This window comes from Stegostoma tigrinum, chromosome 17 (genome assembly GCF_030684315.1).
Source record: "Stegostoma tigrinum isolate sSteTig4 chromosome 17, sSteTig4.hap1, whole genome shotgun sequence".
Classification (NCBI taxonomy): Eukaryota; Metazoa; Chordata; class Chondrichthyes; order Orectolobiformes; family Stegostomatidae; genus Stegostoma; species Stegostoma tigrinum.
The window spans coordinates 15,426,910-15,448,352 of record NC_081370.1 but is presented as its reverse complement, the minus strand read 5'-3'; the positions used below and the strand labels follow the sequence as shown (position 1 = coordinate 15,448,352).

The window sequence follows — 21,443 nt, the reverse complement described above, 5'->3', positions numbered from 1 at the left end:
TCCTGAAGAAGAGTAAAACCCAAAATGTTGTCTTCTGCTTTCATCCACATGTTGCCTGGCTTGCTGTGTTCTTCCAGTCTCCAGTCCATCTACCTTCAATAGATTTTTGTTGGTTAAACATACCAAGGAATATGAATAAAAGGCACTGAATCAACTTGTAGGTGGAGTTCGGATGGGATGCACCTTGGCATGGACTTGATGGGCCAAAAGGCCTGGTTCCACGCTGTAAGGATTCCAAGATCCTATAACAGTTCTTTCACCTATGAAATGTGGCTTTGTCCCCGGCATAGTCCCATGGAATGAAAGTCTCTGCTTTGTGATGACTGTTGGGATCTCATGAGTTGAGTTTGGGCAGTCCCAAATCAGTTTCTAATGGAAATAATTGCACATTATTCAGTATCAACTGGCAGTTGTTTGGCATCTTTCTTAAGTGTCTCAGGAGTTATTTTTATAAGCAACTAAAATAATCTTCCTCGCTTTCCTTAGTACCTGAAGCAGTAATTGTTTATAAAATGAGCAACTCCCTACAGATGTTATGGGCAACAGGTTTAAACCACACTGAATGGAAAGTCATAAATACAATCCCTGAGTTATATTGAGTCAGAAGCATCAAACTAATTTGAGCAGAGTGGGCAGTGAAAATATGACAATTAAAGTATGTATTTCTAGAACAAGGAGCAAGCACAACACTGACAGTGAAAAACATATTTCTGTTGCAGAAATTGCTCGCAGTAATAGGATCTTCAGTGTGAAAGAAATCTTAAGACTATTAAGTATTCCAGGAGCTGCAGGTGTCCTTGTACTTAAAGCCATCACTGGATTGCCAATGGGTAAGTCATTTTTGTGTTTCTGTTTGAATATGAAAGATACAGACCTTGGTGAGTCAGCTGTTTTCCTAACATGCATTATAGTGTTTTGGGAACTTTGTTCATGTTTATATATACTATAATAGTACTATAAAGGTACTATAATGCTGAGTAACCTCGCCTCATTTATTGTACATAGTAAATGCTAACTATCATTATTGCTTGTGTTTCATTTTCTTTTCCTTATCAAAGGTATGCCTCAGTCTTTTATTCTAAAGTAATATAAGAAACAGGAGAGAATTTAGGTGATATGGCTTCTTGAACATCCAGTATATAGAAATCTTGATTGAACTCATTGTGGTCTCAACTCTTCATCCTTCATCACCACCCCCACTTTCCTCGTAGTTTGACGATCTGTTTACATCAGCTTTGAATGTAGTTAATGAACCAGCCTGCACTCCCCTCTGGGGAAGAGAATTTTTCTAACTAAAGGTTCATTCTCATCTCTGTTTTAAACTGGTTAAACCTTATTCTGAAAATCTGTTCTCCAGTTCAAGATACTTTCCATGAGAGTGTTTGCTGCCACCCTCTCACCGTCTCCTATGCTCCCCTCTGACCCTCTGTCTAAGTCCCACTCAACTCCTCACTTGCTGCCCCTTTTCCAAATCCTTGCTGGTTCAGGTGAAGGATGTTGACAAAGAAGTAGCAGAGGGATCCGAAGAATGATGGCAGAGAGGATAGTGGCCAGTGGAAGGGAGAGAGAATGGCAACCATTAGGAAGTGGGAAGTAGAGAACAGGTGGGTGGGGGAGGGAGAGGAAGGCTGTGAAATGTAAATGAACATTGGCTTTGTGACAGCGAGGATATGTGTGTGAAAAGATTCTTGGGGTGAAGACGTTGGAAACAGCCTGGTTTAGCTTCAAACAGTTTCCAGAATGGGGAATCGAGTTGGTGAGATGTACCAAAGATTATGGCTCTGTCTTCTCAATAATTAGTTGGGAGAATTTTTTTCTCATCAGGGTTTGATAGCTTAAAGACTGTGAGGAGGTGTCGTGAGAGGCTGAGTTAAGCTAAAACTGGGTATTATTACCACACATACGAAAACAGATATCTTATAGATGCTATTGCTGTGGAGAGAATGTAAAAAAGAGAAAGCAGTGGACCAACAATGAATTCTCAGGAGACACCATTGATGTAAGCATACCAATGAGGAACTCCACCGTTTTATCATGATCTGAGAGGGGCCTCACAGTACTTTCCTGTCTACCCTGTATAACTTTTGACTTCTTTGTTAATCAAGAATTTATCTAACTAAGTGTTAAATATTTGGGGGCGGCACAGTGTCTCAGTGGTTAGCACTGCGGCCTCACAGCACCAGGGACCTGGGTTCGATTCCAGCCTCAGGCGACTGTCTGTGTGGAGTTTGCACATTCTCTCCATGTCTGTGTGGGTTTCCTCCGGGTGCTCCAGTTTCCTCCCATAGTCCAAAGATATGCAGACTAGGTGGATTGACCATGCTAAATTGCCCGTAGTGTTCAGGGGTGTGTGGGTTATAGGGGGATGGGTGTGGGTGGGATGCTTCAAGGGGCGGTGTGGACTTGTTGGGCTAAAGGGCCTGTTTCCACACTGTATGAATCTAATCTAAATTATCCATTGATCTGCCTTCAATACTCTTTAGGGAAGAAATTTACAAAGATCTCAACCCCTTGAGAGGAGAAAAGTATCCTAATTTCTATCTTAAATAGAAGACCACTAATATTTTAAACTGTTCCTTAGTTTTAATGTCTCCAGCAAGGGGAAGCATCCTCTCACCATTCACCCAGTTGTCTCCTGACGATCTTGTATGTTTCGATAGAGTCATCCCTCATTCTTTTAAACTACAAAGAATGAAGTCCCAACATGAACCGCCAACATAATGTTCTTGGGTATAGATGCTACAGGAAGCTTAGAAATGAAGGGGTTGGGGTGGTGTTTTTGGCTCGGGATAACATTATGGTTGCACTTGGTGAGGAAATTCCTGGGAGATTGTCCAGTGAAGTTACGTGGTTAGAACTGAAAAATAAGAAAGGGATGATCACCTTATTGCGATCGTATTATAGACCCTCCAATAGTCAGCAGGAAATAGAGAAGCAAATATGTAAGGAGATCTGAGATATCTGTAGGAGTAATAGGGTTGCAATGGAGGGGATTTTAACTGTCCAAACATAGACTGGGACTGTCATAGTGTTAAGTGTTTGGATGGAGAAGAATTCGTTAAGTGTGTACAAATAAATGTTTGCATTCAATCTGTGGACGTACCTACTAGAGAAAGAGCAATATTTGCCTTCTGTTGGGAAATAAGGCTTGGTAAGTGACTGAGGTGTCAGTGGGTTAGCACTTTGGGGCCAGTGATCATAACTCTATTAGCTTTGTAATAGTGATGGAAAAGGATAAAACTGATCAAAAAGTTGTTCTAAATTGGAGTAAGGCCAATTTTGACGGTATTAGGCAGGAACTTTCAAACGTTGATTTGGGGAGGCTACTCACAAGTAAAAGCATGACTGGGGAAATCAGAAAAAAAAAATGAGATAACGAGAGTTCGGAGTTTATTCCTGTTAGTGTGAAGGGCAAGGCTGGTAGGGGTAGGATATGCTGGATCACTAGAAAAGTTGAGACCCTGGTGAAGAAAAAGAAGAGGGCATGTATCAGGAATAGACAGATAGGATTGAGTGAATCCCTAGAGAAGTGTAAGGACAGTAGGAGTTGTACTGAAGAGGGAAATCAGGATGGTAAAATGGGGACATGAGATAGCCTTGGTAAATCATGTTAAGGAGAATCCAAAGGGATTCTATAAGTATGTGGATAGCAAAAGAGTACTAAGAGAGAGATTGGGACCCATTAAAGAGCAATGCAGCCGCCTGTGTGTGGAACCACAGGAGATAGTGAGATACTAACCAAATATTTCATGTCAGTGTTTACTGTGGAGAAGGATATGAAAGCTAGGAAACTCGGGGAAATAAATAGTGATGTCTTGAAAAGAGTCCATATTACGGAGGAAGGGGTGCAGGAGGTCTTAAACTCATAAAGTTAGATAAATCCTTGGGAGCTGATCAGGTGTTTCTCAGAACTTTGTTGGAAGCTAGAAAAGAGATTGCTGAGACCCTAGAGGAGATATTCATATCATTAACAGTCACAGGTGAGGTGCCAAAAGACTTGGCAAATGTTGTACCTCTACTTAAGAAGGGCTGTAAGGAAAATCTAGGGAACTACAGACTGGTGAGCCTTATGTCAGTGGTGGGTAAGTTTTTGGAGGAGATTCTGAGGGACAGGACTATCATGCATTCGGAAAGGCAAGAAGTAATTAGGTATAGTCAACATTCCTAAGTGTATGGGAAATTGTGTCTGACTAAATTAATTGAGTATTTGAAGAGGCGACAAAGAAGATTGATGAAGGCACAATATTAGACATTGTCTATATGGACTTCAGCAAAGTATTTGACAAGGCTCCCTGTGGAAGTCTTGTTAGTAACGTTAGATCACATGAGATCCAGGGTGAGCCAGCCAATTGGATATAAAATTGGCTAGAAAGTAAATGTTAGTTGGTAGAATGTTGCTTTTAGGGCTGGAGGCCTGCGACCAACAGGAGATGCCACAAGGATCGATGCTGGCTCCACTGTTTTTCATCGTTTATGTAAATGATTTGGATGTGAATGTAGGAGGTATGTTTAGTGTATTTGCACATTACACCAAAATAGGCAGTGTAGTAGACAGAGAAGATTATCTCAGTGTACAATGAGCTCCTGACCAGATGGGCCAGTGGGCCAAGGAATTGCACACGGAGTTTAATTTAGTTAAGTGGGAAATGTTGCATTTTCGTAAGGCAAACCAGGGCAGGATTTACACAGTTAATGGTAAGGTCCTGGGGAGTGTTGCCAAACAAGGAGACCTAGGGGTGCAGGTGCAGAGTTTCTTGAATGTGGAGCCGCAGGCAGACAGGGTGGTGATGAGGGCGTTCGGCACACTTGCCTTCATCGGTCAAAACATTGAATATAGGAGTTGGGACATCATCTAGCTGTATAGGACATTGGTCTGATATTATTAGAATGCTGTGTGCAATTCTGGTCTCCCTGCTATAGGAAGGATGTCATTAATCCTGAGAGGGTGCAGAAAAGATTTACAAGGATGTTGCCGGCGCTGCAAGGTTTGAGTTAAAGGGAGAGGCTGAATAAGCCGAGGCATTTTTCCCTAGAGCGTCGGAGACTGAGGGGTGACCTTACAGAGATTTATAACAAAGCCTTTGGCTTTGATCTTTATGTCATCATTACATTCAGGAATAGTGCCAGCAGACTGGAGGATAGCAAATGTCCCCTTGTTCAAGAAGAGGAGAAGGGACACTCCTGGTAATTACAGACCAGTGAGTCTTGCTTCAGTTGTGGGTAAAGTGTTGGAAAGGATTATAAGAGATAGGATTTATAATCATCTGGAAAGGAATAATTTGAGTTAGGGATTGTCAGCACGGATTAGTGAAGGGTAGGTCGTGCCTTACAAACCTCATTGAGTTCTTTGCGAAGGTGACCAAACCAGTGGATGAGGGTAAAGCGGTTGATGTGGTGTATATGGACTTTAGTAAAGCGTTTCATAAGGTTCCCCACGGTAGGCTATTGCATAAAATACGGAGTCATGGGATTGAGGGTGATTTAGCGGTTTGAATCAAAAATTGGCTAGTTGGAAGAAGACAGAGGGTGGTGGTTGATAGGAAATGTTCATCCTGGAGTTCAGTTACTAGTGGTGTACCGCAAGGATCTGTTTTGGGGCCACTGCTGTTTGTCATTTTTATAAATGACCTAGATGAGGGCGTAAAAGGATGGGTTAGTGAGTATGCAGATGACACTAAAGTTGGTGGAGTTGTGATAGTGCGGAAGGCTGTTGCAGGTTACGGAGGGACATAGATAAACTGCAGAGATGGGCTGAGAGGTGGCATATGAGTTTAATGCGGAAAAGTGTGAGGTGATTCACTTTGGAAGGAGTAACAGGAATACAGAGTACTGGGCTAATGGTAAGGTTCTTGGTAGTGTGGATGAGCAGAGATCTCGGTGTCCATGTACGTAGATCCCTGAAAGTTGCCACCCAGGTTGATAGGGTTGTTAGGAAGATGCATAGTGAGGTAGGTTTTCTTGGTAGAGGGATTGAGTTTTGGAGCCATGAGGTCATGTTGCAGCTGTACGAAACTCTGGTGCAGCCACATTTGGAGTATTGCGTACAGTTCTGGTTCCTGCTTTATAGGAAGGATGTGGAAGCATTGGAAAGGGTGCAGAGGAGATTTACCAGGATGTTGCCTGGCATCGAGGGAAGGTCTTATGAGGAAAGGCTGAGGGACTTGAAATTTTCGTTGGAGCGAAGAAAGTTAAGAGGTAACCTAATAGAGACATACAAGATGATCAGAGGATTAGATAGGGTGGACAGTGGGAGCCTTTTTCCTCGGATGTAGATGGCTAGCACGAGGGACCATAGCTTTAAATTGAGGGGTGATAGATACAGGACAGATGTCTGAGGTAGGTTCTTTATTCAGAGAGTAGTAAGAGCACGGAATGCCCTGCCTGCAACAGTAATACACTCGCCAAGTTTTGGAGCATTTAAATGGTCATTGGGTAAACATATGGATAATAATGGAATCGTGTAGGTTAGATGGGCTTCAGTTTGGTTTCACAGGTCAGCGCAACATTGAGGGCCGTAGGCCCTCTACTGCGCTGTAGTGTTCTATGTTCTGTGTTCTATCATGAGGGGAATGGATAGGATGAATAGTCCTAGAGAAACTAGAGGACATAGATTTAAGGTGAGGGGGGAAAGATTTTCAAATAAAAACCTGAGGCTTAACTTTTTCACAGTGCGTATATGGAACAAGCTGCCAGAGGAAGTGGTGGCCGCAGATACAATTGCAGCAATTAAAAGGCATCCAGATGGTCACATAAATAGGAAGGGCTCAACAGGATATGGGCCAGATGCTGGCAGATGGAACTAGGTCAGATCGGGACGACTGGTTGGTGCAGACAAGTTGGACCAAAGGGTCTATTTCCGTGTCGTATGTTTAACTCTAAGTCAACCATTCTTCATCAGATAACCAGTTTCTCACAGGAATCAGCTGACTGAGCATTCTGTGAATATATAAATAAGAAGACTAAAATGGTAGACTCCAGATGTGGCCTCACTAAGACCTTGTAGAATTAGCCTGCCTTACATTTTTGCTACAATCCCCTTGTAATAAATTTCAACATTCCATTTGCCTTCCTAATCACTTGCTGTACCTGCATACAGATGTTTTTGTGATTTGTGTACCAGGGCACTCGGCCTGTATCACAGAATTCTACAGTCTCTCCATTTAAATAGCGTACTGTTTTTCTGTTCTTCCTGCTAAAGTAGACGAGATCGCATATTTCCATGTTATACTCCATCTGCAAATTTGTTACTTACTCATTTAATCTATCTTTTTGCAGACTCTGTATGTCCTTTTCACAACCTACTCTCCTATCAATTACCATGTCATCAGCAAACTTAGGAACAGTACATATCATGTAAGTTATTGATACAGATTGTAAATAATAGAGGCCCTAGTACTGATTCCAGTGGTTCTTTTCTAGTTACACCTTGCCAATCAGAAAATGATCCATTTATAACTATGTTCCTATTCCATTAATCTAATCAATAGTTTCTCCATATGAATCTATTACCTACTATATAATTAACTCAGCGATAAAGGTGGAAGAATAGTAAGAGAAGAAAGGTTGTTCGCTGGCTGCAGCTGAATCGAGAAAATAGATTGTATAAATTCCCGTCCAAGCCTGTAACCATCCTGTCTTGGAAATATAACACTGTTCCTGCAGTGTTACTTGGTTAAAATCCTAGGATTCTAATGGCTTTGTAGGTCTTCCTGCAGTACATGGACTGCAATGGTTCAAGAAAGCAGCTTGCCGCGACCTTTTCTGAGACAACGGGCAATAATTACAGGCCCAGCCAGTGACACCCACATCCCATGAGTGGATAAAAGAAATTACTAAGCTTGGTGACAGTGAACAGGTATTGGAGTGGCTTTTTTAGTAAACATGACAAAGGTTGCAAACCGGTTGAGAAGGATTTGAAGGATTAGTTAACCTTTGTTTTAGTCAAACAGGATGCCATTTGAGAGTTTGGGAATACGTTAACAGGGGTGGAAACCTGATTGGGACAAATATCATCCCAAGCAAAATGGGCAAAGATTCTGGAGACAACAACACATTCATGGAGTTTTAGCAAGTTGACGAAGGTTGGAGGAGGAATGATTGTTTGCAAAGATTAACATTCAAATAAGGAGCAGGAGTAGTCAATTTGACACCTCCAACTTGCTCTAGCATTTGATAAGATTACAGTGATCTGATTGTAATGCATATCCAGATTTCCACCTACCTCTGATAACTTTGCCACTTTTCTTACCAATAATCTCCCGGCTTCTTTTTAAAATATTCAATAACTGCCTTTCCAGCATCTTGTTCAGGCAGTGAGTTCCAAAGACTCATGATCATCTGAGAGGAAAATAATTCACCTCATCCCTGTTTTTAGATTTTTTTAGATTCCCTGCAGTGTGGAAACAGGCCCTTCGGCCCAACAAGTCCACACCGCCCCTTGAAGCATCCCACCCACACCCATCCCCCTATAACCCACACACCCCTGAACACTATGGGCATTTTAGCATGCTCGGGAAGAGACTGCGGAGCCTTTGGCTTTGATCTTTATGTCGTCGTTGTCTATAGGAATTGTGCCAGAATACTGGAGGGTAGCAAATATTATCCCCTCGTTTAAGAAAGGGAGTAGAGACAACGCTGGTAATTATAGACCAGTGAGCCTTCCTCCGGTTGTGGGTAAAGTGTTGGAGAAGATTAAGAGATAGGATTTATCATCATCATCTAGAAAGGAATAATTTGATTAGGGATCGTCAACAGTTTTGTGAAGGGTAGGTCATGCCTCACAAACGTTAGTGAGCTCTTTGAGAAGGTGACCAAACAGGTGGATGGGGGTAAAGCAGTTGATGTGGTGTATATGGATTTCAGTAAAGTGTTTGATACGGTTTCCCACAGTGGGCAATTGCAGAAAATACAGAGGAATGGGATTGCGGGTGATTTAGTGGTTTGGGTCAGAAATTGGCTAGCTGTAAGAAGGCAGAGAGTGGTGGTTGATGGGAAATGTTCTCCCTGGAGTTCAGGTACAAGTGGTGTACCACAAGGATCTGTTTTGGGGCCACTGCCGTTTGTCAGTTTTATTAGTGACCTGGATGAGGGCGTAGAAGGATGGGTTAGTAAATTTGCAGATGACATTAAAGTCAGTGGAGTTGTGGATAGTGCAGAAGGATGTTGCAGGTCACAGAGGGATATAGATAAGCTGCAGAGATGAGCTGAGAGGTGGCAAATGGAGTTTAATGTGGAAAAGTGAGAGGTGATTCACTTTGGAAGGAGTAACAGGAATAGACAGTACTGAACTATTGGTAAAATACTTAATAGTGTGGATGTGCAGAGAGATCTCGATGTCCATTAAATGAGCGATACTTTGTTTTCACACAATGGGTGTCTAATTCTATATTTGTCCATAAGAAGAAACATCTTTCCAACATCTACCCTGTAAAGACTCCTCAGCATTTTATATGTTACAATCATGTTGCTGTTTGTTTTGTTAAACTCCAGCAGAAGCCTAGTCTGTCTCGCTGATCCTGAAAAGACAATCTGTCCATTCCCTTGGCTTGGTAAACCTGGTATGAACTGCTTCTAATGCATTTACATCCTTCTTTCAATGAAGAGACTAATACTGTACATAGTACTTTGGATGTAGTCTCAACAGTTTCCTGTCTGACCAGAGCATAACCTGCATACTTTTGTATTCAATTCCCCTCACAATAATTTATAAACCTCTATTAGTTTTCCTAATCACTTACTCTACCTGCATGAGTCTTTTGCAGTTGGCGCAGCCCCATACCCAGAACCTCTGCATTTCAGCTCTCTGCAACCTCTCACTGTTCAAATAATCACTGCTTCTTTATTCTTCTGACCAAAATTGACAATTTCATTCATTATGCTCTATCTGCCATATTTTTGACTGCTTACTTAATATAACTATGTATTTTTGTCGTCTCTTTATGTCTTCATCACAAGTTAACTTTCCTATCTATCTATCTTTGTGAAGTCAGCAACAATGAAAGCACTGGTACTGATCCTTGTGGCACACCACATGTTACTTCTTGCCAATGACGCCTCTTTACTTCCTGTTAATCATCTATTCCTGCTGATATTCTATTCCCTATGTCGTGAGTTTTGTTTTGTTTTGTTTTGCAATCATTTTTGATGTATCACTTTATCAGCTGTCTTTTGGAAATCTAGGCACAATACATTAATTAGTTGTCCTTTATTCATAGTGCTTCACAATACTGCAGTGGAGTAATTAAATGTGATTTCTCCTTCACAAAACCATGTTGACTCTGCCTGATTATCTTGACCTTCTCTAAGTGCTCTTATGTAATTTCTTTCATAATGGCTATTACCATTTTCCATATTGAAACTACTAGCCTGTAGTTCCCTTGTTTTTGTCTGCCTCCCTTTATTAATAAAGGAGATATATTTACTATCTTCCAATTTAATGGGAGCTTTCCTGTATCAAAGGAATTTTAGTTAATTAAAACCAATGCATTGACTATCTCGTAAGCTGCTTCTTTAAGAACCCAGGATGTAGTCCATCAGGACCAAGGGATTTGTCAGTCTCTACCTTCAACAAATTATTCAGTATCACTTCTCTGGTGATTATAATTTCCTAATTTATAGCTACTCCTTGCTTGTTACTTATATCTCCTATAGTAAAGACTGACGCAAAATACCTGTTAATTCATATGCCATTAATCTTCTATACTTACAGGATCATGGGTTTTTGGAGGACAGAGTAGCGATTAGTTGAAGGAGAAACAGTACCATATGCAGAGGGAGTATTAACAGAGCTCAGGGTAGAAGTTGAATGTTGAAAAGAATAAGATCTATGAGGCAAGAGATAGGTTTCTGATAGGATGAGCTTGGACATGTGATTAAAAAGACAATGGAAGAGAAATTAAAATCAGGCAGAGTTCCCAGGTCTAGTCACTGTCTTGACTCTTGGACACATGTAAATGATGTGAGGGCAGGATCAGGCCCTTGCTGGGCAATAGCACTTCTAACAATCACAGTAGAGACTCATACAAAGAGAATTATATGTGCATGAGATAATTGGAGCACTCCTGTGGTTAAACAATTGGCAACAGAGCACAGAAAATATTATTAGGCAATGAAACAAAATGTCAAAAAGCAGTTTAGAGTTTCTCTTTCTGTCTTCAGGCAAGTGGGAAATGTCCTTTACAAATTCTCTGTAACATGAGTGCAATCTTACGTATTGGCTAGGCTAATCTCAGAATAATCCCTTTAAAGTGCTTGGAAATAACTGCCTTGAAATTAATGGGTCTTGCCACTTCCGTGGATCTTAATTAGTTTTGCACCAATTATAGTTAAGTGGCTATATCACTGCAATATCATGGCATAAATTGGGCACAGAATGTTTGCTGACTACTGCGTCCCAAAAGATTCTTATAATTTTCACTTAACTACTATACTATCTTGTGTTGATTTACCTCCCCCTTTTTACTCCTCCACTTCTCTTTCCCTCTTATAACCCCCAAAAAGTCATTTGTTGGTGTGAGTCTAAACACTGAGTATTGACTCACTCTTCCACTGAGGAGAATATTGCAGCTGAGCCTATTGCTGTCTTCCCTAATGTATGTGCACTTTGTAAAAGAGCTCTCTGAATTGTGATCAGGAGCAGAAACTGGCTAATATTTACAATGGCCAAGGAGCACAAAGTGAAATAGCTGATACTTTGCGCTAACTTATCATGCTTCTAACAACTAACTATTTGATTCTGAGAACTTTTAGTTTGTATGGTTCTGCTAGGCTGAATGATAGGTCATTCTAATGGGTTCTCAAAAACATTCTCTAATCTTACAGCATTTTCTAGCTAAATAATTGGTGCTCTTCGAATGTACATCTACAAAATTTATTGTTAGCCACTAGAGATTAGAAAAAATGAAATCCGAGAAAACTGCAAATGTCATTCTTTTGTCCACTCATCTGCTTGTGAAGAATGTGGATCCTGTATCTTAAATTTCTGCCAGTGGACGTTTCTCATCCTCGAGTTTTAATACAGCAATGTGAATTTCTCTTTACGTACATCTCTTAGTAGATTAGTTCTAAATTATTTGGGCAATCTGAGCAACATGCAACTGTGTAGTTGTCTGCATATGGTCAAGGCCTTAGAAAACTTGTCTGATCAAAACCCATACTCTAAAATATAGTATGTTTTTATTTCCCTTTGAAAAGCATTGAGACCTTACGTGATTGGTTTTTATATTCTGTTGCAGGAGTCTTCCAGAGTATGTTTTCAGTTGTTGCTATGGACCATTTCAAATTACGGGCAGAGCACAATGGCTACCTCTTGGCTTATATTGGTGTGTTGCAAATGGTAAGGGATGTTCTGATATATTTTTCAACAATGCTGAACAGTATTCGGGAGCAGTGCAAATTCTGGAGAAGTGGCTCCTTTCACATTGTATGGTACAATGGTTCAGAAATACTTACTGTATTTGAAAATTTCAATGTAAAACTATTATTAATTAAAAGATATGAGATCAATGGTTTCCTCGTAAACCCCTTTTCATCAATGTATGCATATCAGAGAATTGGATTGTAACATGCTCTTCCCATTTAGAGTTCCATTTACAATGCCTGTTGGTTAGCTAGCATTGAAAGGTTTTAATGAAAACCAAACTAGGTTTGTATATCAACCCTCATACCAAAAATGACCAAGTGCAATAACTCTTATGGCCAAAGACATCTAAGATGGCCATACAGAGGTATATTAATTTACACAGAATAAATTGTTAAATAAATTTAGATATTGTAGTAATAAATGGTTGAAGTACATGATTACATCAAAAGTTGACTTATTTTTAAATAATCTATCAATGGGATCTAGATTATTTTAAGAGAGAACATAAACTTAGAGCATCAAAATGCTTCATACTTGGTAATGGTAAAACAAAGTTCTGCTCGTTGTTCAGAGATTATATAGTAGAGTCTTAGTAAAATGTAATATCACAGCCTATGTTCAAAGCATCACTGTTAACCTGTTGATTTTCTTTGTTGGCATGAGCACAGGATTATGTCTTCCTCCACAGTTCTCTTGCTTTCCTTGCAACAAACACAAGTAACAAATCATTAGAGAGATAGTAGGAACTGCTGATGCTGGATAATCTGAGATAACACAGTGTGAAGCTGGATGAGCACAGCAGGCCAAGCAGCATCAGAGGAGCAGGAAAGCTTGATGTTTTGGGTCGGGATCCTTCTTCAGAAAAACGAAGAAGGATCCTGACCCGAAATGTGAAGCTTTCCTGCTCCTCTGATGCTGCTTGGCATGCTGAGTTCATCCAGCTTCACACCGTGTTATAACAAATCATTAGGATCAATTTCCCTGAACACTTTCTATGCCTATAGAATGAGTAAATGGAACCTTGAATAGCAGGTCTATGTCTTTTTAACACTTCGAGGGATATCCACAGTTCTCCTTAGAGGAATAGCAGAGTCTGACCTGCAGGTGAAATAGAAACAAACTGAAAAGGATTAGCTCAGCTCAGTGGAAGTCCTAACATAGGACACCCAGAAAATAGAACATAGAACATAGAACATAGAACAGTACAGCACAGAACAGGCCCTTCAGCCCACAATGTTGTGCCGACCATTGATCCTCATGTATGCACCCTCAAATTTCTGTGACCATATACATGTCCAGCAGTCTCTTAAATGACCCCAATGACCTTGCTTCCACAACTGCTGCTGGCAACGCATTCCATGCTCTCACAACTCTCTGCGTAAAGAACCTGCCTCTGACATCCCCTCTATACTTTCCACCAACCAGCTTAAAACTATGATCCCTCGTGCTAGCCATTTCTGCCCTGGGAAATAGTCTCTGGCTATCAACTCTATCTATGCCTCTCATTATCTTGTATACCTCAATTAGGTCCCCTCTCCTCCTCCTTTTCTCCAATGAAAAGAGACCGAGCTCAGTCAACCTCTCTTCATAAGATAAGCCCTCCAGTCCAGGCAGCATCCTGGTAAACCTCCTCTGAACCCTCTCTAAAGCATCCACATCTTTCCTATAATAGGGCGCCCAGAACTGGACGCAGTATTCCAAGTGCGGTCTAACCAAAGTTTTATAGAGCTGCAACAAGATCTCACGACTCTTAAACTCCATCCCCCTGTTAATGAAAGCCAAAACACCATATGCTTTCTTAACAACCCTGTCCACTTGGGTGGCCATTTTAAGGGATCTATGTATCTGCACACCAAGATCCCTCTGTTCCTCCACGCTGCCAAGAATCCTATCGTTAATCCTGTACTCAGCTTTCAAATTCGACCTTCCAAAATGCATCACCTCGCATTTATCCAGGTTGAACTCCATCTGCCACCTCTCAGCCCATCTCTGCATCCTGTCAATGTCCCGCTGCAGCCTACAACAGCCCTCTACACTGTCAACGACACCTCCGACCTTTGTGTCGTCTGCAAACTTGCTGACCCATCCTTCAATCCCCTCATCCAAGTCATTAATAAAAATTACAAACAGTAGAGGCCCAAGGACAGAGCCCTGTGGAACCCCACTCACCACTGACTTCCAGGCAGAATATTTTCCTTCTACTACCACTCGCTGTCTTCTGTTGGCCAGCCAATTCTGTATCCAAGCAGCTAAGTTCCCCTGTATCCCATTCCTCCTGACCTTCTGAATGAGCCTACCATGGGGAACCTTATCAAATGCCTTACTGAAATCCATAATGCGGCTTTGTGAACTGCCCAGGACTCCTGAAAAGTGTTTAGTATGAGGGCACAGCCTGCAAAACTCCAGGATTAATTTCTGCCTTTGCTGAAGTCAAGATCTGTAAGGTAGCACTGGCATTGCTGCAGTTGCTCCCAATATGCATGGAGAAAAGTTAATTAAGTTTCTTATTGTACATCTGCACAAGTGCATCAGAATGCATTTATATCGTGGGTAAGGGTGATTTCAGTACAGTATCCCTTATGATGTTTCTAGTTCTCACTACAATAAATCTTGTCTCACTGAATGAGGTCGACAGTTTAGGACGAAATTGTGGGCAGTTTTATGATCCTGATCCACATGCACTAGGAATGGTTGTCAGATTGCCCAAAGACATTTCACAAACATTTTAAACCAGAAGAGAGAAAGGAGTTTTTCTTCTATCAATGGGGTTGAATTCAGGTCAAAGAATTAGAGTGGTAGTGTTGTAGCAGCAAGGGCATAATAGAGTTTCCAGTAGGCCAAACCATTCATTCCACTGTATGATACCACCCACAGTGGAATTGATGCTGTACTAATTTCCCCTTTGGCAAAGACATATTTGATTCTGTTGTTCTATGATTTTATATCTGATGTTGTTTGTAATTTGAATTTTGTTTATATATGTCTGTGCAGGCCTGCCTATTTAATACAAGATGCTACTTATAATTTGATGTACCAGTATTCTTAATTTAGGCTGTGTGTGTGGACATGGGTGCGGTTTTCAGATAGAGTTCATTCTTTGTCTTTTCTTTTTTCATCTACCTGTGTGGTCTCTTGCTTGTGAAAATTTACTGCAGAATATTTTATCTTGCACCAGTAACTACGTTTCATTAGTATTTCTGTACTTCTGTACTAGTATTAGGCTGTAAATCACTTTGAGGCAACTTCATGTTGTGAAAGGCACCATGTAAGTGCAAGTCTTTTTTTCCATCACTTTCTTTTCAGCTTTTTTCTCAGACTTGTATATAGCTGAGGCACTGCAAACAGCTTGTACCATAGAAATCTCATTCCTGAGAAATCACCATTCTAAAAACAGATCAATGCCTTTGAGTTATACTAATGAATTTCAGGAATTTAGTTGTCAAATGGTGTTTGGGGACATCCATGCCCCAAAACTGGCAACATGCCTCAAAAATGAGATCTACCCTCACCTGATAACGGCAACTTGCATTTGTTGGCTACCTTTAATTTGATTAAACATTCCAATCAGCTTCACAGGACTGGTAGCAAACAAAATACGGCTCTTGCCAAATTACGGAAGTGTTAGAACAGGTGACCAAAAATACCACTTCTGTCATCTGTACTGTGAAATCTGTTACTTATTAGCTGTGCAATCTGGCCTGTAATCTAATACTTTTAGTCTTGGTGTCATTTTGGTGAGCTGCTGAGCACCTGTTCCATGACAAGTGGATCATTCCTCAGGTGTAGTGCCCAGACTGAATTTGGTACACTTGATGGGCTTGAATTAGAGCCCTGTGCAACAATAAAATGAAGCCAGCTCCTTGTATTCCAGCTCACTTGATCCACTGCTATCCAAACTCAGAATTGTGTCCCACTAATAGGTTTTCAGTCGAAGGAAAAGAATTGGCTTTGAAACTGCTTCTCCATTCTTCGGTGTTGTGATCTGCATTATATCTCTCCCTATAATACTTCAGGCACTCACATCGTTGGTTCTTCAAATAAAAGCAAAATAATGCAGATGCTGGAAATCAGACATTGATGCTGGAGAAACTCAGCAGTCTGGCAGGATCTGTGGAGAGAGAAACAGCGTTACCAGTTTGAATGCAAAGACATTTCATTGAAACAGAAGGGGCCTGGAAAATATTTTTTTTATATGGCGTAGACAACCTATGAAGGGGAACAAGTGCAATAAATGGTGACAGTGCCTAAAACAAAAGACAAGGAGAGTGATAATGATGGTAAGGAAGAGACTGAAACACTAAATAGATGTGAATAGTGAGCTTGAATAGGAGAAAGTAGCTCAGCTCTGCTGAGACCAAAACCAGCAAACACAAACAAGTGTAGTGATGGGGAGGAATATAATCAAGCGTCCATCATCCAATCCCACAATTCTAAATTGCAATAAAGCATGAGATGGTGACGGAGAAGGGTTTTTTTTATTTCAGGTATTGACAATATCATTTTTTTGTGGTTGACTTATATGTTTAAAGTGTGTAACAGTAGCCTGCCTTTACGCGCTGCTTATAATGTACAAAAGCAACCCTGAAATGTTTTGGATGTGTATTTGGTGTGTATGCCTGAGTTTTTAAAAGTTTTACTCTTTTTCAGCGACTAGAATCTAAGTTGTGTAAAGCTGATGATTCCATATCTTACCTATATGAATGTTGAATTTTCTGATATACGAGTTAGGAGTAAGAGTAGACTACTTATCCTATTAAGCCTGATCTGTCAGACAATAAGATCATGGCTAATTTGATTACTCCACATCTTGCCCTCAACCCCAGACCTCACTACCATGACCCATATTCATGTTCACCCCTTTGCTCATCAAGAATCTATCTATCTTTGCCTTAAAGATATTCAAAGAGCCTGCTTCCAGAATCGTTTGGGTAGCAGAGTTTCAAAGACATTTTTAATACAGGATCTTGTATGTTTTAACCATTTTGACTCTCAAATCTTCTAAATTTCAGTGCATGAAGGTCTGGTTTGTCCAACTTTCCTCATATGACAGCCCACCCACATCAGTGCTCCTTTTGTGGTCTCTCCACTGCCTTATATAATTGAGACATGAACTCCTACTTTTTGTATTCTGCTCATCTCGCAATAAACAATAACATTCTGTTAGCTTAATTGCAGTTCCTCCATTCTAGCCTTTTTGTGATTCTTGCCTGAAGACAACCATATTCTCTGTATCAGAGCTCTATAATCTCTCACTATTCAGGTAATAAGCTTCTTTATTGCTCTTCGAAAATGGAATGACGAATTTCGTATTTTCCCATATGGTGCTGAGTTTGCCCATCTTTTCCCACTCAGCCTAGTTATATCCCTCTGCACTGTCCTTATTTCGTCTTCACAATTTATTTTTGCCAATTATCTGTCATCTGCAAATTTGGCCATCATAACTTTTCTCCTTTTATCCCCATTATTTATACCAATTGTAAATAGGTTTTCTAATTCTTTCATGGGAAGTAGACATAGCTGACTGTGCAAATGTTTATTGCGTAGAGGGCAGTTAAGAGTCAACCACATTGCTGTGGGTTTGGAGTGGAATGCAGGCCAGGCTGGTGAAGAATGGAAGGTTTCCTTCCTTAAGGACATTATTGACCAAGATATATATTTTTAAAATTATAGTCTTTTCATTCCAAATTTTAGTTGAATTCAAATTTCACCATTTAAGCCGTGCGATTTGAATCCATGTCCTCAGAATGTTAGCTTGGATGTCTGGATTACTAGTCTAGTGGCATTACCATTACACGACTGCCTTGAGGTTGAGGCCTCAGCACTGATCCCTATGCATGCTTTTCTTTGCATCTTGCCAATTGGTTTGCCATTTGTAATAGCTAGCCAAAGTGATATCAGTGCCAGTATGTTATCCACTACACCATGAGCTTCTTAGGTTGGCTTTTTTAGGGGTCTTGTAGTGCATTGGTTTGGGCCGCTAAAAAGTAGACATTGGGCTGCTCCAAATTGATACTGGAAGGCTGGTGATGGGAGATAAGGAAATAGCTGAAGAACTTAATAAGTACTTTGTGTCAGTCTTCACAGTGGAAGACATGAGTAATATCCCAACAATTAAGGAGCATCGGGGGCAGAGTTGAGTATGGTAGGCAAAAGAGAAAGTGCTAGAAAAGCTAAAAGGTCTAAAAATTGATAAATCGCCTGGCCCTGATGGGCTACGCCCTAGAGTTCTGAGGGAGATGACTGAGGAAATAGCGGACGCATTGGTTGTGATCTTCCAAAAGTCAGTGGAGTAAGGGAAAGTGCCAGATGATTGGAAAATTGCTGTTGTAAGCCCCTTGTTCAAGAAAGGATCAAGACAAAAGATGGAAAATTATAGGCCAATTAGCCTAACCTCGATTGTTGGTAAAATTCTAGAATCCATTGTTAAGGATGAGATTTCCAAATTCTTGGAAGTGCAGGGTTGGATTAGAATAAGTCAGCACGGATTTAGTAAGGGAAGGTCGTGCCTGACAAACCTGTTAAAATTCTTTGACGAGGTGACAAGTAGGTTAGACCAGGGAAACCCAGTGGATGTTATCTATCTAGATTTTCAAAAGGCCTCTGATAAGGTGCCTCACGGGAAGCTGCTGAGTAATATGAGGGCCCATGGGATTCGAGGTGAGCTACTGGCATGGATTGAGGATTGGCTGTCTGAGAGAAGGCAGAGAGTTGGGATAAGAGGCTCTTTTTCAGAAAGGCAACTGGTGACGAGTGGTGTCCTGCAGGGTTCAATGTTGGGGCTGCAGTTGTTCACTTTATATATTAATGACCTGGATGATGCGACTGGGGGGCATTCTGGTGAAGTTTGCCGATGATATGAAGTTGGGTGGACTGGCGGATAGTACTGAGGAGGTGGGGAGGCTGCAGAAAGATTTAGACAGTTTTGGAGAGTGGTCCAGGAAATGGCTGACGAAATTCAACATGAGCAAATGCGAGGTCTTGCACTTTGGAAAAAAAATACAGGCATGGACTATTTTCTAAACCGTGAGAAAATTCATAAAGCCAAAGTACAAAGGGATCTGGGAGTGCTAGTCTCGGATTATCTAAAGGTTAACTTGCAGGTTGAGTCCATGATTAAGAAACCGAATGTAATGTTGTCATTTATCTCAAGAGGATTGGAATATAAAAGCAGTGATGTGCTTCTGAGACTTTATAAAGCTCTAGTTAGGCCCCATTTAGAATATTGTGTCCAATTCTGGGCCCCACATCTCAGGAAGGACATACTGGTCCTGGAGCATGTCCAGCGGAGAATCACATGGATGATCCCTGGAATGGTAGGCCTAACATACGATGAATGGCTGAGGATCCTGGGATTGTACTCATTAGAGTTTAGAAGGTTGAGGGAAGATCTAATAGAAACTTACAAGATAATGCAAGGCTGGGAAGTTGTTTTTGTTAGGCGGGGAGACTAGAACCCATGGGCACAGCCTTAGAATTAGAGGGGGTCCATTTAGAACGGAAATGAGACATTTCTTCAGCCAGAGAGTGGTGGGCCTGTGGAATTCATTGCCACAGAGCGCAGTGGAGGCCGGGATGTTAAATGTCTTCAAGGCAGAGATTGATAAATTCTTGGTCTCGCAAGGAATTAACGGCTACAGGGAGAGTGTGGGTACGTGGAGTTGAAATGCCCATCACATGATAAATGGTGGAGTGGACTTGATGGGCCGAATGGCCTTACTTCCACTGATATGCCTTATGTTCTTGTGGTCTTAATATTAGAACAGCATTCATGCCCTGAGATTGTTGAACCTAACGTTCAGTTCAGAATGAGGTACTGTTCCTCTAGCTTGTGTTAACATTACTGAAACACTGCAGGCCTAGATGGCATTGTTGCTGTGGACCAAGATCATTTATTGAAATGTCGAGCTACTGGAAGGTCAGGGTCATTCCTACAGCCAATGTGGCCACCCAGTCTGTGTTTTGTCTCGCCAGTGGAAAGTACTAAACATTGAAATCAGTGAGGACAAATAAATTGCTGCTTCACCTGGCAGCAGTGTACTCTTCCTTCCTTCACAGTTGCTGCCAGACCTACTACAGTTTCTCCAGTATTTCCTGTTTTTACTTTATATAATCACCTTGGTATGTAATTTGCACTTGAGTCTGAGTACTCGTTAGGAACAGGGAATAAGCTGCTCTGATATGTGAATTTCCCACATTAAACTCTTACTAGGTCTATGCCAACCTCTGACTCTTGTACTGTGGCATGTTGCTGTTTTTGTCTCCTGCATGTCCTGCTATCCCCAGTCTCTGCTGTTAGTCTCCATTCTGTAAGCCCTTCTGTTGCACAAACCTGCCTGAAACACTGCAGATGATTTAGTTTCCATGATGATTGTGTAGTAACTATTTGTCCTCAATGCAGACCCTGTATTTGTGATCTCCATGCTGATTTCAGTCATACTATATTGTAGTCAGTTATAACTTGCTTGTAGCTAATTTTTTCATGCTTGGCTGACAATATGCTTCATGTTTTTAAAGTACATTCAGCAGAGAGATGGCAAGGACCATAATATGATGAAGTAAGTAAAAATGCAAGACTTAGCACTGCCGTCTCTTCAAATGCTAAGTGAAGATGTGGCCATAGCTGAAAAGTTGAATAGGATCTTTAGTTCTATATTTATAGAGGAGGAGAACGGAATAGGAAAATGCCTGAAAGTTTTGTAAGCGCTTCACAGAATTGCAATGGAATTGTAGCATTGGAGAAGTAGTTGATGGACATGTTGGGGAATCTGATAGCTCTAGTAACTGCATCCTGATGTAATAGTCATCTTATTCAGCACCACCATGGATGGAAAACCTGGAATTTAGGAAAATTGGAATTTGGGAAAACTGGGTTGGGTTGAAGATAGGGTAATGTACAGTATTATCATTCCACAAAGGATTGATTGCTTTGGCATCACATTGTTTGATAGATTTGGTTACCGAGTCCAGGAATAGTTCTAACAACAGAGTCTAGCAACTATATATATCTTAAAATGTTTTATTTTTTCTACATGAATGCAGGCAATGTGCTCCTGCTCCATCGAGCCACAACTATTTTTAATAA

At 40.9% G+C, this 21,443-nt stretch overlaps 1 protein-coding gene across 5 annotated transcripts in view; it reads left to right on the top strand.

The window, feature by feature from the left end:
• The window catches only part of slc22a18 (solute carrier family 22 member 18), a 99,776-nt gene that overhangs the window by 57,653 nt on the left and 20,680 nt on the right, over positions 1-21,443 (top strand). For all 5 annotated transcript variants that reach the window (XM_048545129.2, XM_048545130.2, XM_059651989.1 and 2 more), the window contains 2 exons: positions 720-830; positions 12,234-12,334. In XM_048545129.2, coding sequence (XP_048401086.1) covers positions 720-830; positions 12,234-12,334 — 212 coding nt within the window. The remainder of the gene's footprint in view (positions 1-719; positions 831-12,233; positions 12,335-21,443) is intronic.